This window comes from Pseudogymnoascus verrucosus, assembly GCF_001662655.1.
Source record: "Pseudogymnoascus verrucosus strain UAMH 10579 unplaced genomic scaffold scaffold_19, whole genome shotgun sequence".
In the NCBI taxonomy this organism is placed as follows: domain Eukaryota; kingdom Fungi; phylum Ascomycota; class Leotiomycetes; order Thelebolales; family Thelebolaceae; genus Pseudogymnoascus; species Pseudogymnoascus verrucosus.
The window spans coordinates 45,101-59,057 of NW_017263670.1; the positions used below are offsets into that span (position 1 = coordinate 45,101).

Genomic DNA, 13,957 nt, shown 5'->3' on the forward strand with positions numbered 1-13,957 from the left:
ATTTCGATTGGGTTGGCAGGAACAGACGACTGATGCTTGTCCATTGGATCTGTTACACCGAGCCCATTGGAGAGTAGGCAGGCGCGTCCGTGAATGCTCGTCGTGGCTTTCAAAGTATCAATTTTGCTTGCTTCTTTCTTGCGAGACTCTTCTTCGCCATCCCACAGGATAATAACAGAGATTCCTGATCTACCGAGTTCCGTGAAGCCCATGGTGACGTTGAAGACCTTGGACTCCGTGAGAGTACAGAGTAGCAAAGCTGCCTCCACGATTGACGTGTCACTCCCAATGAAGAAGCTTTGCCTTCATAGGTCAGTTCGTGTCTCCAATCTCTCCGTGAGGGCTATTGTGGATGGATAATTGATAGGCTGTCTGGCTCTGAGCATAGTTGGGCAGGTTTGCTGCCTGACAACACCCAGGAGAAGGTAGTGATGACGTTTATGATAACCAAGCCGATGAGAACGCCGCGAAGAGCGCCTCTATCATCACAAATGCGTGTCAGAGGGGTAGAGAATTCCAGCAGCGATTGGATGTAGGTATAAACAGTCCCTCTCACATCGCCAAGGCATGTTCTACCCCTATCGGCGCAGAATCGTCTTGTGTGAGGCAGGAGCACAGTCGTCGCCGGCTATGATGACGCCCTCGCGAAGCAGAAACGTCATATTCTGGACAACATTGAGGTGGACGATAGCAGGAAGTTTACGAGAGATTGAAGAGAAGATTATAGTATTATTACAGCCTCTTGAGATACCTTAAACACATCACACACCTCTACCCGGATGGAGCTAGGTTTCCCTTCGCTACCAAGCTGTCGGAGAGCTCACTTACGCGCCGCGCGCGTAAAGTGTTTGGGTGGGCAAACGCGGTCATAAGAGCAGAATCAGCGACTCAAAATGGGGAGTATGACGTTTACATGGTATATTACGGGTTAATGATATATTTATACAGTTTAGGGATGTCCTGGCGCGACGACTGAGGGCATTCTATTGCCAGAACTGTACGACTATGGTACCAGAATCACACATCACAGTTTCCCTTCTCCTTCCTGCGCACAACGAGCGCGTTCGGCTTTTGGAATAAAAAAGGGGCTCCGGGGCAAAAAGCAAACACATCATATTTCTCAGCTACCCGCGCCGTCTCGATATCTGCAGAACCCATAAAATATGCCTTGCAGCCGCGACTCGATACGCTCATTTCCTTCTTGGACACTTTGTACTAAGTTTAGAGCAATGACCATGTCGATTCAGGCGATGGGAATCTCAATCCCGGGTCCCCGGAGGCCCGATTTGGAATTAGTTCCCGCTCCCAAACCTTAAAGCCCGCATAAGGATCTGGTCACATGACATTTATTATCCCTTCTTGCCCCTGACAGCGTTATAATACAAAAAATAGCTACAACATAGCCCTGCAACAATGTGAAGTTTGAACTGTCGAAAATATAGAACAGTTCCTTGCTTTGCGGCTTAGTATCACATCCCAATCATTAGCCCCGTCCACTTTTATTTTCGCAAGGGGAGAAAGAGGTCAGAGCAGAGAACGTTTGACTTGTATGGTCCAGTAAGGAAATATATCTACACAGCGCTACAAATGTATATACTGTCCAATCCTGGATTTTGATTTCACTCATTATCACCACTATCAATATTAACTATTGCGAATTATAAATCCATGTATTTACTACCGAATATCTGATCTGTACCAGCCAAATAATACTTATTGCGTCTTTGGCATTTGTGTTGTCCCGTAAATTTATAGATCACCGATAACTACGGTGGTTTTAGTGGCAATTTGTGCATCTAGAAATTCTTCATACTCAAACTTCTGCCAGCCTCGTCTGCGCAACATTGTTCACGCCAGAATAAAATCGCCCAAGATGCCTTCCACTCACAAGAAAGAGAAGCCATGGGACACGGATGACATTGACAAGTGGAAGGTTAGTTCTATCCCTTTATTCAATTCCTTGTTCCACCTACAGCAATACACCCCGCTCAATCAGCGCTTTGCTAACCATATCGCAGATTGAGGCTTTCAAACCAGAAGACAATGTGGGGGGCACATTCACAGAAGAGTCGACATTCGCCACTCTCTTCCCCAAATACAGAGAAGTCTACCTCCGCGAGGCCTGGCCCCTCATCACAAGGAGTCTCGAGAAGTTCGGCATCGCATGCACGCTCGATCTCGTTGAGGGTTCCATGACCGTCAAGACCACCCGAAAGACCTACGACCCCGCCTCCATCCTCAACGCCCGCGACCTCATCAAGCTCCTAGCCCGCTCGGTGCCCGCACCACAAGCAGTCAAGATCCTCGAAGATGGCGTCGCATCCGACATCATCAAGATCCGCAACCTGGTTCGCAACAAGGAGCGCTTCGTGAAGCGTCGCCAGCGTATCCTCGGCCCCAATGGCTCCACCCTCAAAGCGCTGGAGCTCCTCACAGAGTGCTACATCCTCGTCCAAGGAAACACCGTCTCGGCCATGGGCCCATACAAGGGTCTGAAAGAGCTGCGCCGCATCATCGAAGACTGCATGTCGAATATCCACCCCATCTACCACATCAAAGAGCTCATGATCAAGCGCGAGTTAGCGAAGGATCCGGAGCTAGCGGGCGAGAGCTGGGACCGCTTCTTGCCGCATTTCAAGAAGCGCAACTTGAGCAAGAGACGTGTGCCGCTGAAGGTTACGGATAAGTCGAAGAAGGTCAGGACGCCGTTCCCGCCACCGCAGGAGAAGAGCAAGGTCGATTTGCAGATCGAAAGTGGAGAGTATTTCCTTAATAAGTCAGCCAAGGAGAGGGCGGTGCAGGAGGATCGCTTGGAGAGGCAGAAGGAGAAGAAGATTGAGAAGCTGGCGAAGAGGGAGAAGGAATTCGAGGCGCCGGATGAGGATGGTGAGAAGAAGGAGAAGAAGAGGAAGAGGAAGGCTGAGGGAGAGGAAGATGAGGAGAAGCCGAAGGAGAAGAAGAAGAAGAAGAAGGCAAAGGCTGCTGAGGAGGAGGGAGAGGAGGAAGAGGAGAAGCCAAAGAAGAAGAAGAAGAAGTCAAAGGATGTTGAGGGAGAGGAGGAGGAGGAGAAGCCGAAAGAGAAGAAGAAAAAGCGAAAGTCAGTGGCAGCAGACGAGGAATAGGTTGCATCGCTGGGAGCGACTGTCATTTTGGCGATGGAGTATCATGGCTAGCATTTCGTGGAAAGGCGTTTTATGTTTTCAGATATCATGCCCTAGGACTGGAGGAGATGGGATGAGTTGGTGTGTATGGTAGTGAGCCAAGCAGTACCAGACTGTGTATTTATTACCCTCAAGGATGATTATGCATATCCCATTCCACACCCGTCAAACCTTACTATACTATACAATGATCGTCACACAAACCCCCTTATCCCCTAACCCACACACAACCCTCAAACCTCCGCCTCACTCTCATCCAACTCCTTCATCCTCTCCCTAAACTCCGCCGCCTCCGCCCTCATCACCTCCGTACTCCTCGCCTCCCTCATCTCATCCTCAATCCTCGGAAACCTCCCCCCCGGCACCGGCCTCCCCACCACCTCCCTATCCCACAAATGCCCCCCCACATTCCCCCCCTCCCCCGCCATCTCATCATAAATCCCATCTCCCTTCCCATCCCCCCTCAACCTCGGGATGATATGGCAATGCACATGCGGCACGCTCTGGCCCGCCTCCACGCCGTCCTGGATCGCGATGTTGAACCCGCCCTCTTCGGGGGTGCTGGGGGACGGGAAGTGCATTAATGCGATCATGCGCTGCACGCGTTGCACGGTCAGGAAGAGATCGTTTACTTCGGGGGGGGTGAGGTCCGTGAGTCGTGGGACGGAGCGGTGGGGGGAGACGAGGACGTGGCCGGGGAGGAGAGGCTTGATGTTCACGAGGGCGAAGGAGAGGGGGGTTGTGTAGAAGACCTGGGGAGTGGTTAGCTATAGACTCTTTCTTGTTTTTGAGTGTATTCTCCCCCCTATATGTTGCTCAGGAACTGGACAAGCAACGTGGGGTGGTATATATAAATCACGTGATAGGGGAGGATAAAGTTGATCTGTACCTGGTCTGTGACCTCGAATGGGCCAAAGAATATGGGCTTGCCATTCCCGGAGGACATGACGCGTCGAAATAGTTTAGAAGTCATATATCTCATGTATAATCCTGCCCAGCTTTGTTGTCCCCGTTTTCGTTGTACTCGAGTACTGTATAGTTGAGTGACGTGACCTTGAGCTTGAAGAGCGGCAGGAACGTCGGGAGTGGCTTCCCCAGGCGTTACCAGGCTAAAATACCCAAGTGCCGGCCCGCGGGAAGGACCTCCACCTATTCGCTTACCATATACCTTCTGGACAATCATATATCCCCGGCATCAAAGTAGTCTTAACTTCCGGAACAGCTTTCTCCGCTCCTAACATCCAGTCGTTGGTGCCCATACCCTTCTTTACCACTTTATATGCTGCAGTAGCGCTGGCGACAACTCCCACTCATATATCCACTGCCCCTATACTAAACAAAACGATATATAGCTTATAGTGCTATGCCCGCAACTATCCCCCCCATAGTACTCCAGATCATGAGGGACCCCCCAGATCTTCAAGGGCGGCCATTCAGGCACCATGTTTATATATGAGACGGCCGGCTCAAATTGCCGCCAGCGAAACAGATCACCATCATCTGATTCAATCAGGCCAGCTCCGGGGTCATGGCCCTGTTGTCTAAATAGATTGGCATACGGTAAGGAAGTGATCATCTCATTCCCGTCTTGGTCCAGTGCTTAGTTTAAAGCCCAGCCTGCGTCCCTTCTTGACCGTTCTTTTTTTTTTGCTCTCTCTCGTCTCCATTCTCCTGTCTTCTCATCTATTGCTGCTGCTCTCTGTTATTCGTCAAGATGCTCAAGGCTCTTTCGATCCTCGCCTCAGTCGGGTCTGCCCTGGCAGGCACCATCCTCTGGGATGGCCGCATGAACGACTTCACCTCCAGTGCCGACCTGAACAAATGGTCCTGGTCCAACCAAGTCGGTCCCTACCAATACTACATCGTAAGCCCCCCTTCCCCCCTTCCCCAATCCCACCACTCACACACCCCCCCAGCACGGCTCCGGCGCCGTCACCGACTACGTCAACCTCTCGCCCAGCTACAAGAACCCCGCCGACAGCGGCTCCACGCAGGGCGCCAAAATAAGCCTAACCAGCACCGCCTACTGGAACGGGCAGAACATGCGCCGCACCGAGTTGATCCCGCAGACCACCGCGGCCATCAACAGCGGGAAGGTCTTCTACCATTTCAGCATCATGCGCAGCGCCACTAACGCCCCGAGCTTGAACCGCGAGCACCAGATCTGCTTCTTCGAGAGCCATTTCACGGAGCTGAAGTCGGGGTGGATTAGTGGCGCGGCGGGGACGAGCGATCCAGCGCTGAGATGGGAGGTTGGAGGAACGTCCCAGTGGGATGTCGTCTGGGATGCTGGCGTCTGGCACAACGTTGCTTATGAGATTGTAAGCCCCCCACCCCCCTTCCCCTTTTTTCCCCAAGCCCATAGCAACCCCTGACACCCACCCAGGACTTCTCCGCCAACACAGTAGCCTTCTGGCACTCCACCGGCTCCGCAGCCCTAACCCTCGCCCACGCCGCCGTCTCCAGCTCCACCTCCTCCAACGGCGCCGACTGGCACCTCGGCGTCCTCGAGCTCCCCCGTGACGGCTACCCAGACAGCAACGAGGACTTCTACTTCAGCGGCGTGTACATCGAGTCTGGCACTTTGACCACCTCCGTCGCCGGCCCCGGTGGCGTCGTGACTAACCCCTCCAGCAGCAGCGTTGTCGTTGTCCCGACGAGCACGGTCGCGACGACGATGAAGTCGACGACGAGCGCGGCTGCGACGACGAGCGCGCCGCCCACGCAGACGAATGTGGCGACCGCGCCAAAGTGGGGGCAGTGTGGTGGGAATGGGTGGACGGGGCCGACAGTTTGTGCGGCGGGGAGCACGTGTAAGGTGTCGAATGAGTGGTATTCGCAGTGTTTGTAGAGGGGACGTGGGCGTGAAAAGGGTGGAGAGAGAGGTGGGTGGGGGGGAGAGAAGGGGGTGGAGATAAGAAGGGGGGGAAGGACTGAAGTTTGGAGAGAGTATATAGTTGGATGTTCAATGTAAATATTCAGAACCCAGTACTAAAATGCTATGCCTCCGTCCATATTCAACCTATGCATTTCTAGCTGTGACGTCGCAAATAATTATTGGGGTTGCATTATTTTTATTTGTATATTGTTGACGATATATTTTTATTTTATGAAGCCAAAAATATAATGGAATTTTATAAGAGGACAACAAATAGTGGAAGATTCCAACTATGCCACTAACTTGCTGTTGATATATGTCTCTATTGTATTATCAATACAAGTATATACATTACATGGCATGCGCCATCCCAAGTGTAATAATGCCGTTCTCTAGCTCATCAACAAATCCATACTTTTATCCAGCCCCTGAATCGTGATGGCAAGACTAGTATGGCAAGATGACCTGTGAGCGATGTGCTAGATGGCGTTCCTGCCTCAACTGAACTTAGTAGGCCATCTCTAAAGGGACTCCGTGAGGGAGGAGTGGGTTTATTAAAACCTGGGCCCCATACCCTCAGCCACTCTACGGGTATCATCTTCATCTCCAACACGCACGGCGCCATCGTAGAACCACCATATTTGATATACAAAAAACCGCACCCCACCACCTCACGGAAAACAGTCCATGATATCGGCCCCGGTAAGAACCATAAGCTTCGTCTTCCCATCCCCCCTCACAGACGGCGAATCCGGAAACACCCTATCCACGAAATTCCCCCTTGTCGTATTCGGATGTATATATTCCTCAAAGTAATCCCCATCCCCATCCACCGTCCTCGCATACGCCACTATAGCCGACAAACTACTCGTCAGGATCCCCATGAAGTAATCCGCCGACACCAGACTATCGTACTCCGTAATCGCCTTCTCGTCGAACCTCAGCCTTTCGATCTTATCCAGGATTTTGGTGTGCTTGCTGAGTAGACTCGTTTTATCGTGGACGATATATCCTAACGGCTCCAACCTCTTCTCAAACTTTCGAATCGCGTCGGGGTTTCCACAACTGACATAGACATCCTTGATCGTCGCAGTATCATTGCCGCCCAGCGTGTTATTGCGCAGTTCCAGCAGCGCCTGAGTATAAAGGTCGATCTGCGTACCCAACTCCCCAAAACTATTCGGCCAATCCTTCTCCCCCCTTAAATGCACCGCCACAACCGGCCCACTAACCGTCTCCCTCAGCGCATCAAAAACCCGCCCGCCGAGCTGGGATAACTTATCATTATACCTCAGCGCCCTGAACAACTCCTTCTTCACCTCCGTCTCACCCGCCGCAGTGTAGTTCCACGCCAGATACGGATCCCCATACAAGATCCGCACCGGCCTATCCTTACTGATTTCCGCGCGCGTACTAACGACCTCGCTCTTAGCGATTGTGTCGTCGATGAGCGCGCGGAATGTGTCGTTGGAATGGCTAGGCTCGAGGTATTTCCGGAACTTCGCATCGACGGTGGTGTCGAGGCCTTTCGTGTCTTTGCAGGCGCGGATGTTCAGCTGGGGACAGGCGGCGGAGAGAGACTGCTGGTAGAGTTTGGTGTCAAAGAGACCTTCAGGGCATTCTTCTGTAATATATTCCATCAGGTCGGTATCGCTGCGTGTAGCGAATGTGGGGATCTAGAGGGTATCAATAATGCTGCGCGAAACGCCGGCCGTGGCCATGGAGGCTAGGAGAGGCGGGGATTACAATGACACCGGCGCCAGCGGAGATGGCAAGGCGTACGCAGGTCTGCATCCTGTTCCGTAGATTGCTGAGGCCGCCCCGCATCGAGGTCTTGGATGGCCCGACATTATTGTGGCATTGGAGCCAGAGGCCTTCCGTCCATTCTGTTTCGTTGCAGAGATTGCGGAGAGCTGGGAATGAGGAGGCAGAGAGAGAACCCGAGCTGCTCGGGAGAGGAAATAAGGATAGATTATGAGAGCGTGGGGGCCGATCGAGCCGAAAGAGGACAGTGTAGAGTGTGGTGATGGCGACTAAGGGGATGAAGATGTAGAAAACGGGGGTGAATCTCCCAAACATCCTCAATGGAGATGTCATCAGGGCGGATGAGAGGTGTCAACAGGATTTTTGAGAAAGTGAGGCATATTTGAGAAATAGAGAAGTAGAATATGCCAAGACGTGAATCTGGCGCAAGAAAGGGACGAAGGAAGGGGGTGATAGTATGAGAAGACTAGGTAGTCTTAGGTAGTCTTCTCATAATATCACCCCTTTCCTTAGTTATTCAGCCAGGGCATTCAGGCTCGTAGACCTACCATTGAAATTGATCCTACCGTCTAATAATACCGTGGATGGCGGCGATAGGTGTGAATAATGCTGCATCAAACCAGCATCGAACCAGCACTGAACTAGCACCAGGGCCATTTCTATCATCAGTATCATCTTGGTATCGTCTTGGCTGAAGCAATGTAGCCCCATTGGGAGGATTACCCATACAGCCGCAGAATGGGACCGTGGAAAGCGTGTGCATGGCCCGCACAGGGATAGGCTAGCAGTTGGTTAGTTAGCAGGCAACAGCTTTTGGGACCTCGATGTTGCAGGCTTACGGAGATGCCATGTTGTGTTGGTGATTGCACATCGTAATTCTGGCGAGTTATGTGTAAGAGAAGGGAGGAAGGAAGCTGGGCACACGGTATGTCGGCAGAAGGCTATGGTGAAGTATTGCACAATTGTACAATACAGCATGGAACGGATAGATAGAGATAGAGATAGAGATAGATATACTGAATACTCCATATTATATGCCATGAAGTAAATAAGATACCTGGGACGTTATTATCCGGAGATGGCATTGTGATATTGCACAATTGAGTATACCATGTTTGGCCTCGGTGAAGTTTGTGGCTCGAAGTCTGCCGAAGCATGAGTGATAAGATGAGGCCCAACTCCAACGCTTTATATTTGGCTTATGTAAGGATCGCGTCGCGACCGCCACGACCGCCACAACCTACCCCCACTTGCGGCGGTATTGTGCTTTGGTAGTCAACGTCTCGATTCGGCCTATTGCGACAACCACGAAGACAACCTCTATAATAGTGCATTGCCGCCGTCTATACCCCTCATAATGTCTCGCTCATCCACCTCCCAGCAGAGGAACTTGACCCTCACCGAGGAGCTCGAGAAGCTGGAGCAAACAATAACACTAACCCTCCAAGGTCAGTGCCCGCGACCCTGAATTGACCTGCGGCATAAAGCTTATATACATACAGAAATCGACCACAATTTCAGCCGCGCACACCGAATTGTGACTACGAGTATCCTCCCCATCGTCGAGCAATACGGCAAGCACTCCGAGGCTGTGTGGGACGGCTCAAAGGTTTGATTGACCCCCCCACCCCACGAGGAAGGAGGGGTATCTTCTTGAACACCTACTAACATTTCACAGTTCTGGAAACAGTTCTTCGAGGCCAGCGCCAATGTCTCTCTGTCTGGTTACGAGGAATTACAACAGGAAGAGGAAGAGGACACAGCTGTCTCGTATTCACATGGCAACAGCACCTACGGTGCCTCGCTCCAGGAAGACGATTCCCTGCCCGTAGACACAACCCACCACGGCTACGGCCACGATGACGAGTCCCTCCTCGACAACGGCGACATCAGCGGCAGCACCCCCCGCGCCCCGCCATCACGAACCGCTACCGGCGGAAAATTCGCCGACTACGGCTCCCCATACGAAGCGCTGAAACGGGAGATGAAGGGAGGCAAAGCCAAAGAAGAAGAATACGACGACGACACCCCCCTCCCCCCCACAACCCCCGGAACCGAACAACGCCTCCCCCGCATGTCAATGACCCCCCTCTCCTCCCCCTTCGAACCAACCTCCCACCTCGCCTCCACCAAACGCGCCCAAGACCCGCTCCTGCACCGTGTAATGGACAAGAACTACCGCCTCCAAGCCACGCCCCACACGGCGCAGAAACAAGCCAAAGCTGCTGCATCAAAACCCTCCTGGCGCGACCTCGCCTCCCCCTCCTCATCCTCCCCCATCCAGGCCCCGCAACTCCACCATGAGATCTTCAGCTCCCCCATCCGCCAGCCTCAGATCCGCCCTAACGCCGCGCCGCGCACGCCGGGTGTGAGCGTGCAGACTCCTGCGCGGGGGAAGAGTACGAGGGATATTGGGATCACAGATGAGATTACGTGGGATAGCGATAGTGAGGATGCGGAGGATGTGTATAAGACTCTGGGAATGAGTCCGCCGAAGACGATTCAGTTTGCGATCCCGCCGAATAGGGTGTTGCAGACGCCGGCGAGGGAGGCGAGTAAGCGGATTGTGGAGGATTTGCTGATGACGGCTGGGGCGGGGGGGTATGATGAGGAGGATAGTCCGAGTATGATCAAGCCGAGTCATAATTTGTTGGATGATAGCTTTTGAGGGGTTGATGTTTGGTTTTGGGGGGGAACTGCGGGTCCGTTTCCAATGAGCCTCTACGATGTTCGGTTATGCCCGTTGAGATAAAATTTGGCAGACAGCACGGCCATAATACGAACAGCCCTCGGGAAAAACTGCTAGTCATTCCAGGTCACCAGTTGAGGCACGAAGCTGCCAAGAGTCCAAACTAGACACCACACAGCACCCACGAAGCTATCTACGCACACTGAACCACCCCCGATACCTGCCTACAGCAACACCAGCCGCTGCACCAAACACCCAGCAACCTTCCCAGGCGTGCTCCAATACACTGATCCACGAGCCACGCAATAGAAAGCGAGCTCATCTCCCGCCAACAGTCCCCAACCCCCTCTTCATCCAGGAACCACATATACCCACCAGTCTCTTGCCTTGAAGCGCTTAGATAGATACGAATACACCCATTCCTGGAGGATATTCCATACACCACATACAGTCATGACATCCGTACCGTGCGTAGTCCACATGCAACCCTACTAGTATCATGAAAACCACCCTGAATCGCTATACTCCTTCGTCATATACCCTTATATCCCCCCCCCTTAAGTCTCTTCACTCCACATACTACCCCCCCCCCCCCAAGCTTCCCCGGTCTTACTTCTCGGCAGCCACCGTTTTTTGCGGGGGAGCTCAGGGATGCCGGAGGATTTGTCGATCCGGCCCCCCCCTCCCGACACCACAGGCCACAGACCGACCACAACAACACCCCTGACACATTTCCCAGGCTTACAGCCTATTTCCCCACACTTTAAACATCCACACATTCACGCCATAGCTGCATGTAAGCTCGACGGCGCCCCCAATGGCTTGGGTCAGATGATGGGATGGTTTATTGATTGGGGGATATATTGGTGAGGGGTGCTGCGGGCCGGATTGGGGGTTGTATGGATGGGTGGATGAATGAATGGGGATGGGGTCGAAGGGGGGTATATATTTCATATCCTCACTCCCCCGCGCTCTTACAACTTTACTTATTCCCCCCTCTCGTTTAACTCATTCCTTCCTATTTCTCATACTTCATCTTTCGCCCCCAAACCAATTCACAATGCGCGCCCCCTCCACCCTCGCCTTCCTGGCCGTCGCAGCAGCAGCGATGGTGGTGGACGCCCAGCAAGGAGCTTATAGCCAATGTCATCCCCTCCCCCCCTTCCTTCCTTACCAGAGAAACCCGAGACTAACAACCTCAAAGGTGGCGGAACAGCCTGGGCTGGTCCAACGACCTGTGCTAGCGGGTTGAAATGTGTTATCCTGAAGTAAACTCCCATCCCCCCTCCCGTGAGCTCCTACAGTGAAGCACACCAAGCTAACCCATTCAAACCATAGCGAGTGTACGGCCCCCCCCCCTTTCCCATTCCCGCGGCGCTGTAGGTAGTCGCTGTCTATCTATCTATCTGACACTGAAAAAAAAGGGATCTACCAATGCGTCCCCTCCTCCTTCCCCGGTCCCACCCCAACCTTGAGCGGCGATAGCCCAGCAACATCCACCCTCCCCCCCGCCGCAACACTAACCCCCAACAACCTCTGGATCCGCGCGGTAGAGGAGCCGTATTTCCACAAATACCTGCAATCCTCTTCCCCCAACGCGGCCGGGGCAGCGGTGCTAGGCGACGCCTCAACAGCCGCACAATTCTTCTTCGTCTACGGCCGCATCGTCCTCATCCCCCCCCGCCCCTCTCCCGCCCTCTACGCTGTCGTGCATCCCGAGGTCATCGGCCCCGCACCGGGTAGACTGGCAATCACTTTCGAGACCGAGGCGGTTAATTATGGAGGGTTTTTGTATACGGGTGATACGCTTATGTGGAGGAATTTAGCGGTGCCGAGACCGAATGAATCAGCGTGGCTGGTTTGTGGGGGGGAGGTGTTTGTTAATCTGGGGGAGGTGGGGGAGGGGACGCCGGAGGGGTGTGTGGATCAGACGGTGCGTTTTTGGGATCCTGGGGAAGGGGTGAGGGGTGAGGGGACGGGGCTAATTTGTGTGTGTAGATTCATTTTTATTTTGGGAAGACGGCGGATGTGTAGGTGGTTAAGGGAGAAGGGAAGGAGGGGCATGGAAGGTCGTTGGGGGGGTGGAGAGATGAAGGTGAGGTGGCTGATATCTTGGTGTATAGTTTTATGAAAGAAAGGGGTGCCTCTGTCATTAATTTGTGCCTTTTGGCCCCCGAGTGAAGAATACAACGTGAACCTTCAATAATGTAGAAGTAATGAGTACACCTACCTGTAGTCGACGTAATTCGACGTCCAAAGTCACTGCAGCGATTGGAAAGAATTCCCGGTCAGGCCTCCAAAGCTGTGATGCTGCAAGGTGCATAAAAGAATGAGAGTGCACCTACCTGTAGTCGGCGTCCAAAAACTACCGAGCCGGTCGTCAGCGTTGTTGGCCTCCCAAACTCATTCTCGCACATCACCAACCCAGCCAAAGCAATGAACACAGTCAATACAATTTCTCATATCAAACACCCCAACAAAAATACAGCCAAGCCATAACACGCTCTCATGGATATCATAACCCCCCCTTCCCCCTTCCCCCTTCAACCCTTCCACCACCCCACCATCACCACCACCCTACCCAACCATCCTCCTAACCTTATCCAAAAGCACCACACTCTCCCTCCCCAACTTCCTCTGCCCATTCCTCCCCCCCGTCCTCGCCTTCGCCATCGCCCGTCTATGCCTCTCCCTCTCCTCCACCTTCCCTTTGCGTTCCCTATCCCTCCTCTCAAACTCCGCCCTCCTCTCCTCCGCCTCCTTCTTCTTCGCATCAGCTTCCGCCTTCGCCTTATCAAAATACCCCGGCCTCTTCGCACCGCGCGACTTTCCGTCTATCTTGGGGCCCGAGAAGCGCGGTACGGATGCCGCGGCGGGGGGTGCGTCGGGGGCATCTAGCATTGCCTGGCGGGAGGGGTGGAGTTCCTGGTCCTGCTCTTGCTTTGGTTCCTCAGCGGCGGGGGTAGGGGCGACTGGCTCCTCGGGGGCTTGGATGACGATTGTTGATGCGTCGGGGGCTGCGGGGACGGGAGGGGGGGAGGTGCGGGCTTTGACTTTTGCGTAGGATTTCTTGACTTTGGCGTTGTGGATGAGGTCTTTTTTTATTTTGATGACTGCGGGGGGGTGTTAGTTTGTGTTATGATGGCTGGAGTATGGGATTGGAGGGGTGTATGAGAGAGAGAGGAGGGAATGTGGCTACCTTTCCTGCGCCATGTGCCATCGGGGAGGTTGTCTGGACCAACTTTGAAGCCGCCGCGGACCTTCTTGACGTGTGGGACTTGGGCGTCATCTTCTCTGTCTCGTTTGGGAGCCATGGTGTGTGAGATATACACTACAGTAGCTCGTGGTAGTATAGTTGTGCTGAGTCTATGGCTGATCTGGTGGTGGAAATACTCGAGTATGGAAATATTTCCTTATCGTTGTATCTGGAGCACAAAATTGTCGTGGTGGAAAAAAGAGCAAACA

At 53.1% G+C, this 13,957-nt stretch overlaps 7 protein-coding genes across 7 annotated transcripts; 4 read left to right on the top strand and 3 right to left on the bottom strand.

The window, feature by feature from the left end:
- The first annotated feature begins 1,851 nt into the window (after positions 1-1,851).
- KRR1 (ribosomal RNA assembly protein krr1) lies at positions 1,852-3,407 on the top strand. Its single transcript, XM_018274257.2, has 2 exons — positions 1,852-1,933; positions 2,019-3,407. The coding sequence occupies exons 1-2, from the start codon at positions 1,874-1,876 to the stop codon at positions 3,120-3,122; spliced, it is 1,164 nt and encodes a 387-aa protein (XP_018130762.1). The 5' UTR covers positions 1,852-1,873; the 3' UTR covers positions 3,123-3,407.
- VE01_04790 (uncharacterized protein) lies at positions 3,232-4,250 on the bottom strand. The gene is made up of 2 exons (XM_018274258.2): positions 4,051-4,250; positions 3,232-3,913 (listed from the first exon to the last, which is right to left on the bottom strand). Exons 1-2 carry the CDS (start codon positions 4,141-4,143, stop codon positions 3,395-3,397), a joined length of 612 nt encoding a protein of 203 aa, XP_018130859.2. The 5' UTR covers positions 4,144-4,250; the 3' UTR covers positions 3,232-3,394.
- Positions 4,251-4,371: 121 nt separating this feature from the next.
- VE01_04791 (uncharacterized protein) lies at positions 4,372-6,012 on the top strand (the record flags this gene model as incomplete). The annotated part of the gene is made up of 3 exons (XM_018274259.2): positions 4,372-5,025; positions 5,078-5,482; positions 5,548-6,012. Exons 1-3 carry the CDS (start codon positions 4,876-4,878, stop codon positions 6,010-6,012), a joined length of 1,020 nt encoding a protein of 339 aa, XP_018130858.1. The 5' UTR covers positions 4,372-4,875.
- A 347-nt stretch (positions 6,013-6,359) lies between these two features.
- VE01_04792 (uncharacterized protein) lies at positions 6,360-8,811 on the bottom strand. Its single transcript, XM_018274260.2, has 3 exons — positions 8,643-8,811; positions 7,786-8,584; positions 6,360-7,715 (listed from the first exon to the last, which is right to left on the bottom strand). The coding sequence occupies exons 2-3, from the start codon at positions 8,134-8,136 to the stop codon at positions 6,711-6,713; spliced, it is 1,356 nt and encodes a 451-aa protein (XP_018130861.1). The 5' UTR covers positions 8,137-8,584; positions 8,643-8,811; the 3' UTR covers positions 6,360-6,710.
- A 287-nt stretch (positions 8,812-9,098) lies between these two features.
- On the top strand, positions 9,099-10,930 carry ASK1 (DASH complex subunit ask1). Its single transcript, XM_018274261.2, has 3 exons — positions 9,099-9,251; positions 9,306-9,412; positions 9,482-10,930. The coding sequence occupies exons 1-3, from the start codon at positions 9,161-9,163 to the stop codon at positions 10,469-10,471; spliced, it is 1,188 nt and encodes a 395-aa protein (XP_018130860.1). The 5' UTR covers positions 9,099-9,160; the 3' UTR covers positions 10,472-10,930.
- A 622-nt stretch (positions 10,931-11,552) lies between these two features.
- VE01_04794 (uncharacterized protein) lies at positions 11,553-12,526 on the top strand (the record flags this gene model as incomplete). Its single annotated transcript, XM_018274262.1, has 3 exons — positions 11,553-11,637; positions 11,917-12,425; positions 12,491-12,526. 3 exons carry the CDS (start codon positions 11,553-11,555, stop codon positions 12,524-12,526), a joined length of 630 nt encoding a protein of 209 aa, XP_018130855.1.
- Positions 12,527-13,069: 543 nt separating this feature from the next.
- On the bottom strand, positions 13,070-13,918 carry VE01_04795 (uncharacterized protein; the record flags this gene model as incomplete). The annotated part of the gene is made up of 2 exons (XM_018274263.2): positions 13,692-13,918; positions 13,070-13,605 (listed from the first exon to the last, which is right to left on the bottom strand). The coding sequence occupies exons 1-2, from the start codon at positions 13,804-13,806 to the stop codon at positions 13,070-13,072; spliced, it is 651 nt and encodes a 216-aa protein (XP_018130854.1). The 5' UTR covers positions 13,807-13,918.
- Between the last annotated feature and the right edge of the window lie 39 nt (positions 13,919-13,957).

Coding starts and splice junctions, on each gene's coding strand:
- VE01_04792 (XM_018274260.2), bottom strand. CDS start 8,136: ATGACATCTCCATTGAGGATGTTTGGGAGATTCACCCCCGTTTTCTAC. Junction 7,716..7,785: donor CCGCTGGCGCCGGTGTCATT/GTAATCCCCGCC, acceptor GATACCCTCTAG/ATCCCCACATTCGCTACACG.
- VE01_04790 (XM_018274258.2), bottom strand. CDS start 4,143: ATGAGATATATGACTTCTAAACTATTTCGACGCGTCATGTCCTCCGGG. Junction 3,914..4,050: donor CATTCGAGGTCACAGACCAG/GTACAGATCAAC, acceptor ACCACTCCCCAG/GTCTTCTACACAACCCCCCT.
- ASK1 (XM_018274261.2), top strand. CDS start 9,161: ATGTCTCGCTCATCCACCTCCCAGCAGAGGAACTTGACCCTCACCGAG. Junction 9,252..9,305: donor AATAACACTAACCCTCCAAG/GTCAGTGCCCGC, acceptor ATATACATACAG/AAATCGACCACAATTTCAGC. Junction 9,413..9,481: donor CTGTGTGGGACGGCTCAAAG/GTTTGATTGACC, acceptor AACATTTCACAG/TTCTGGAAACAGTTCTTCGA.
- KRR1 (XM_018274257.2), top strand. CDS start 1,874: ATGCCTTCCACTCACAAGAAAGAGAAGCCATGGGACACGGATGACATT. Junction 1,934..2,018: donor ATGACATTGACAAGTGGAAG/GTTAGTTCTATC, acceptor ACCATATCGCAG/ATTGAGGCTTTCAAACCAGA.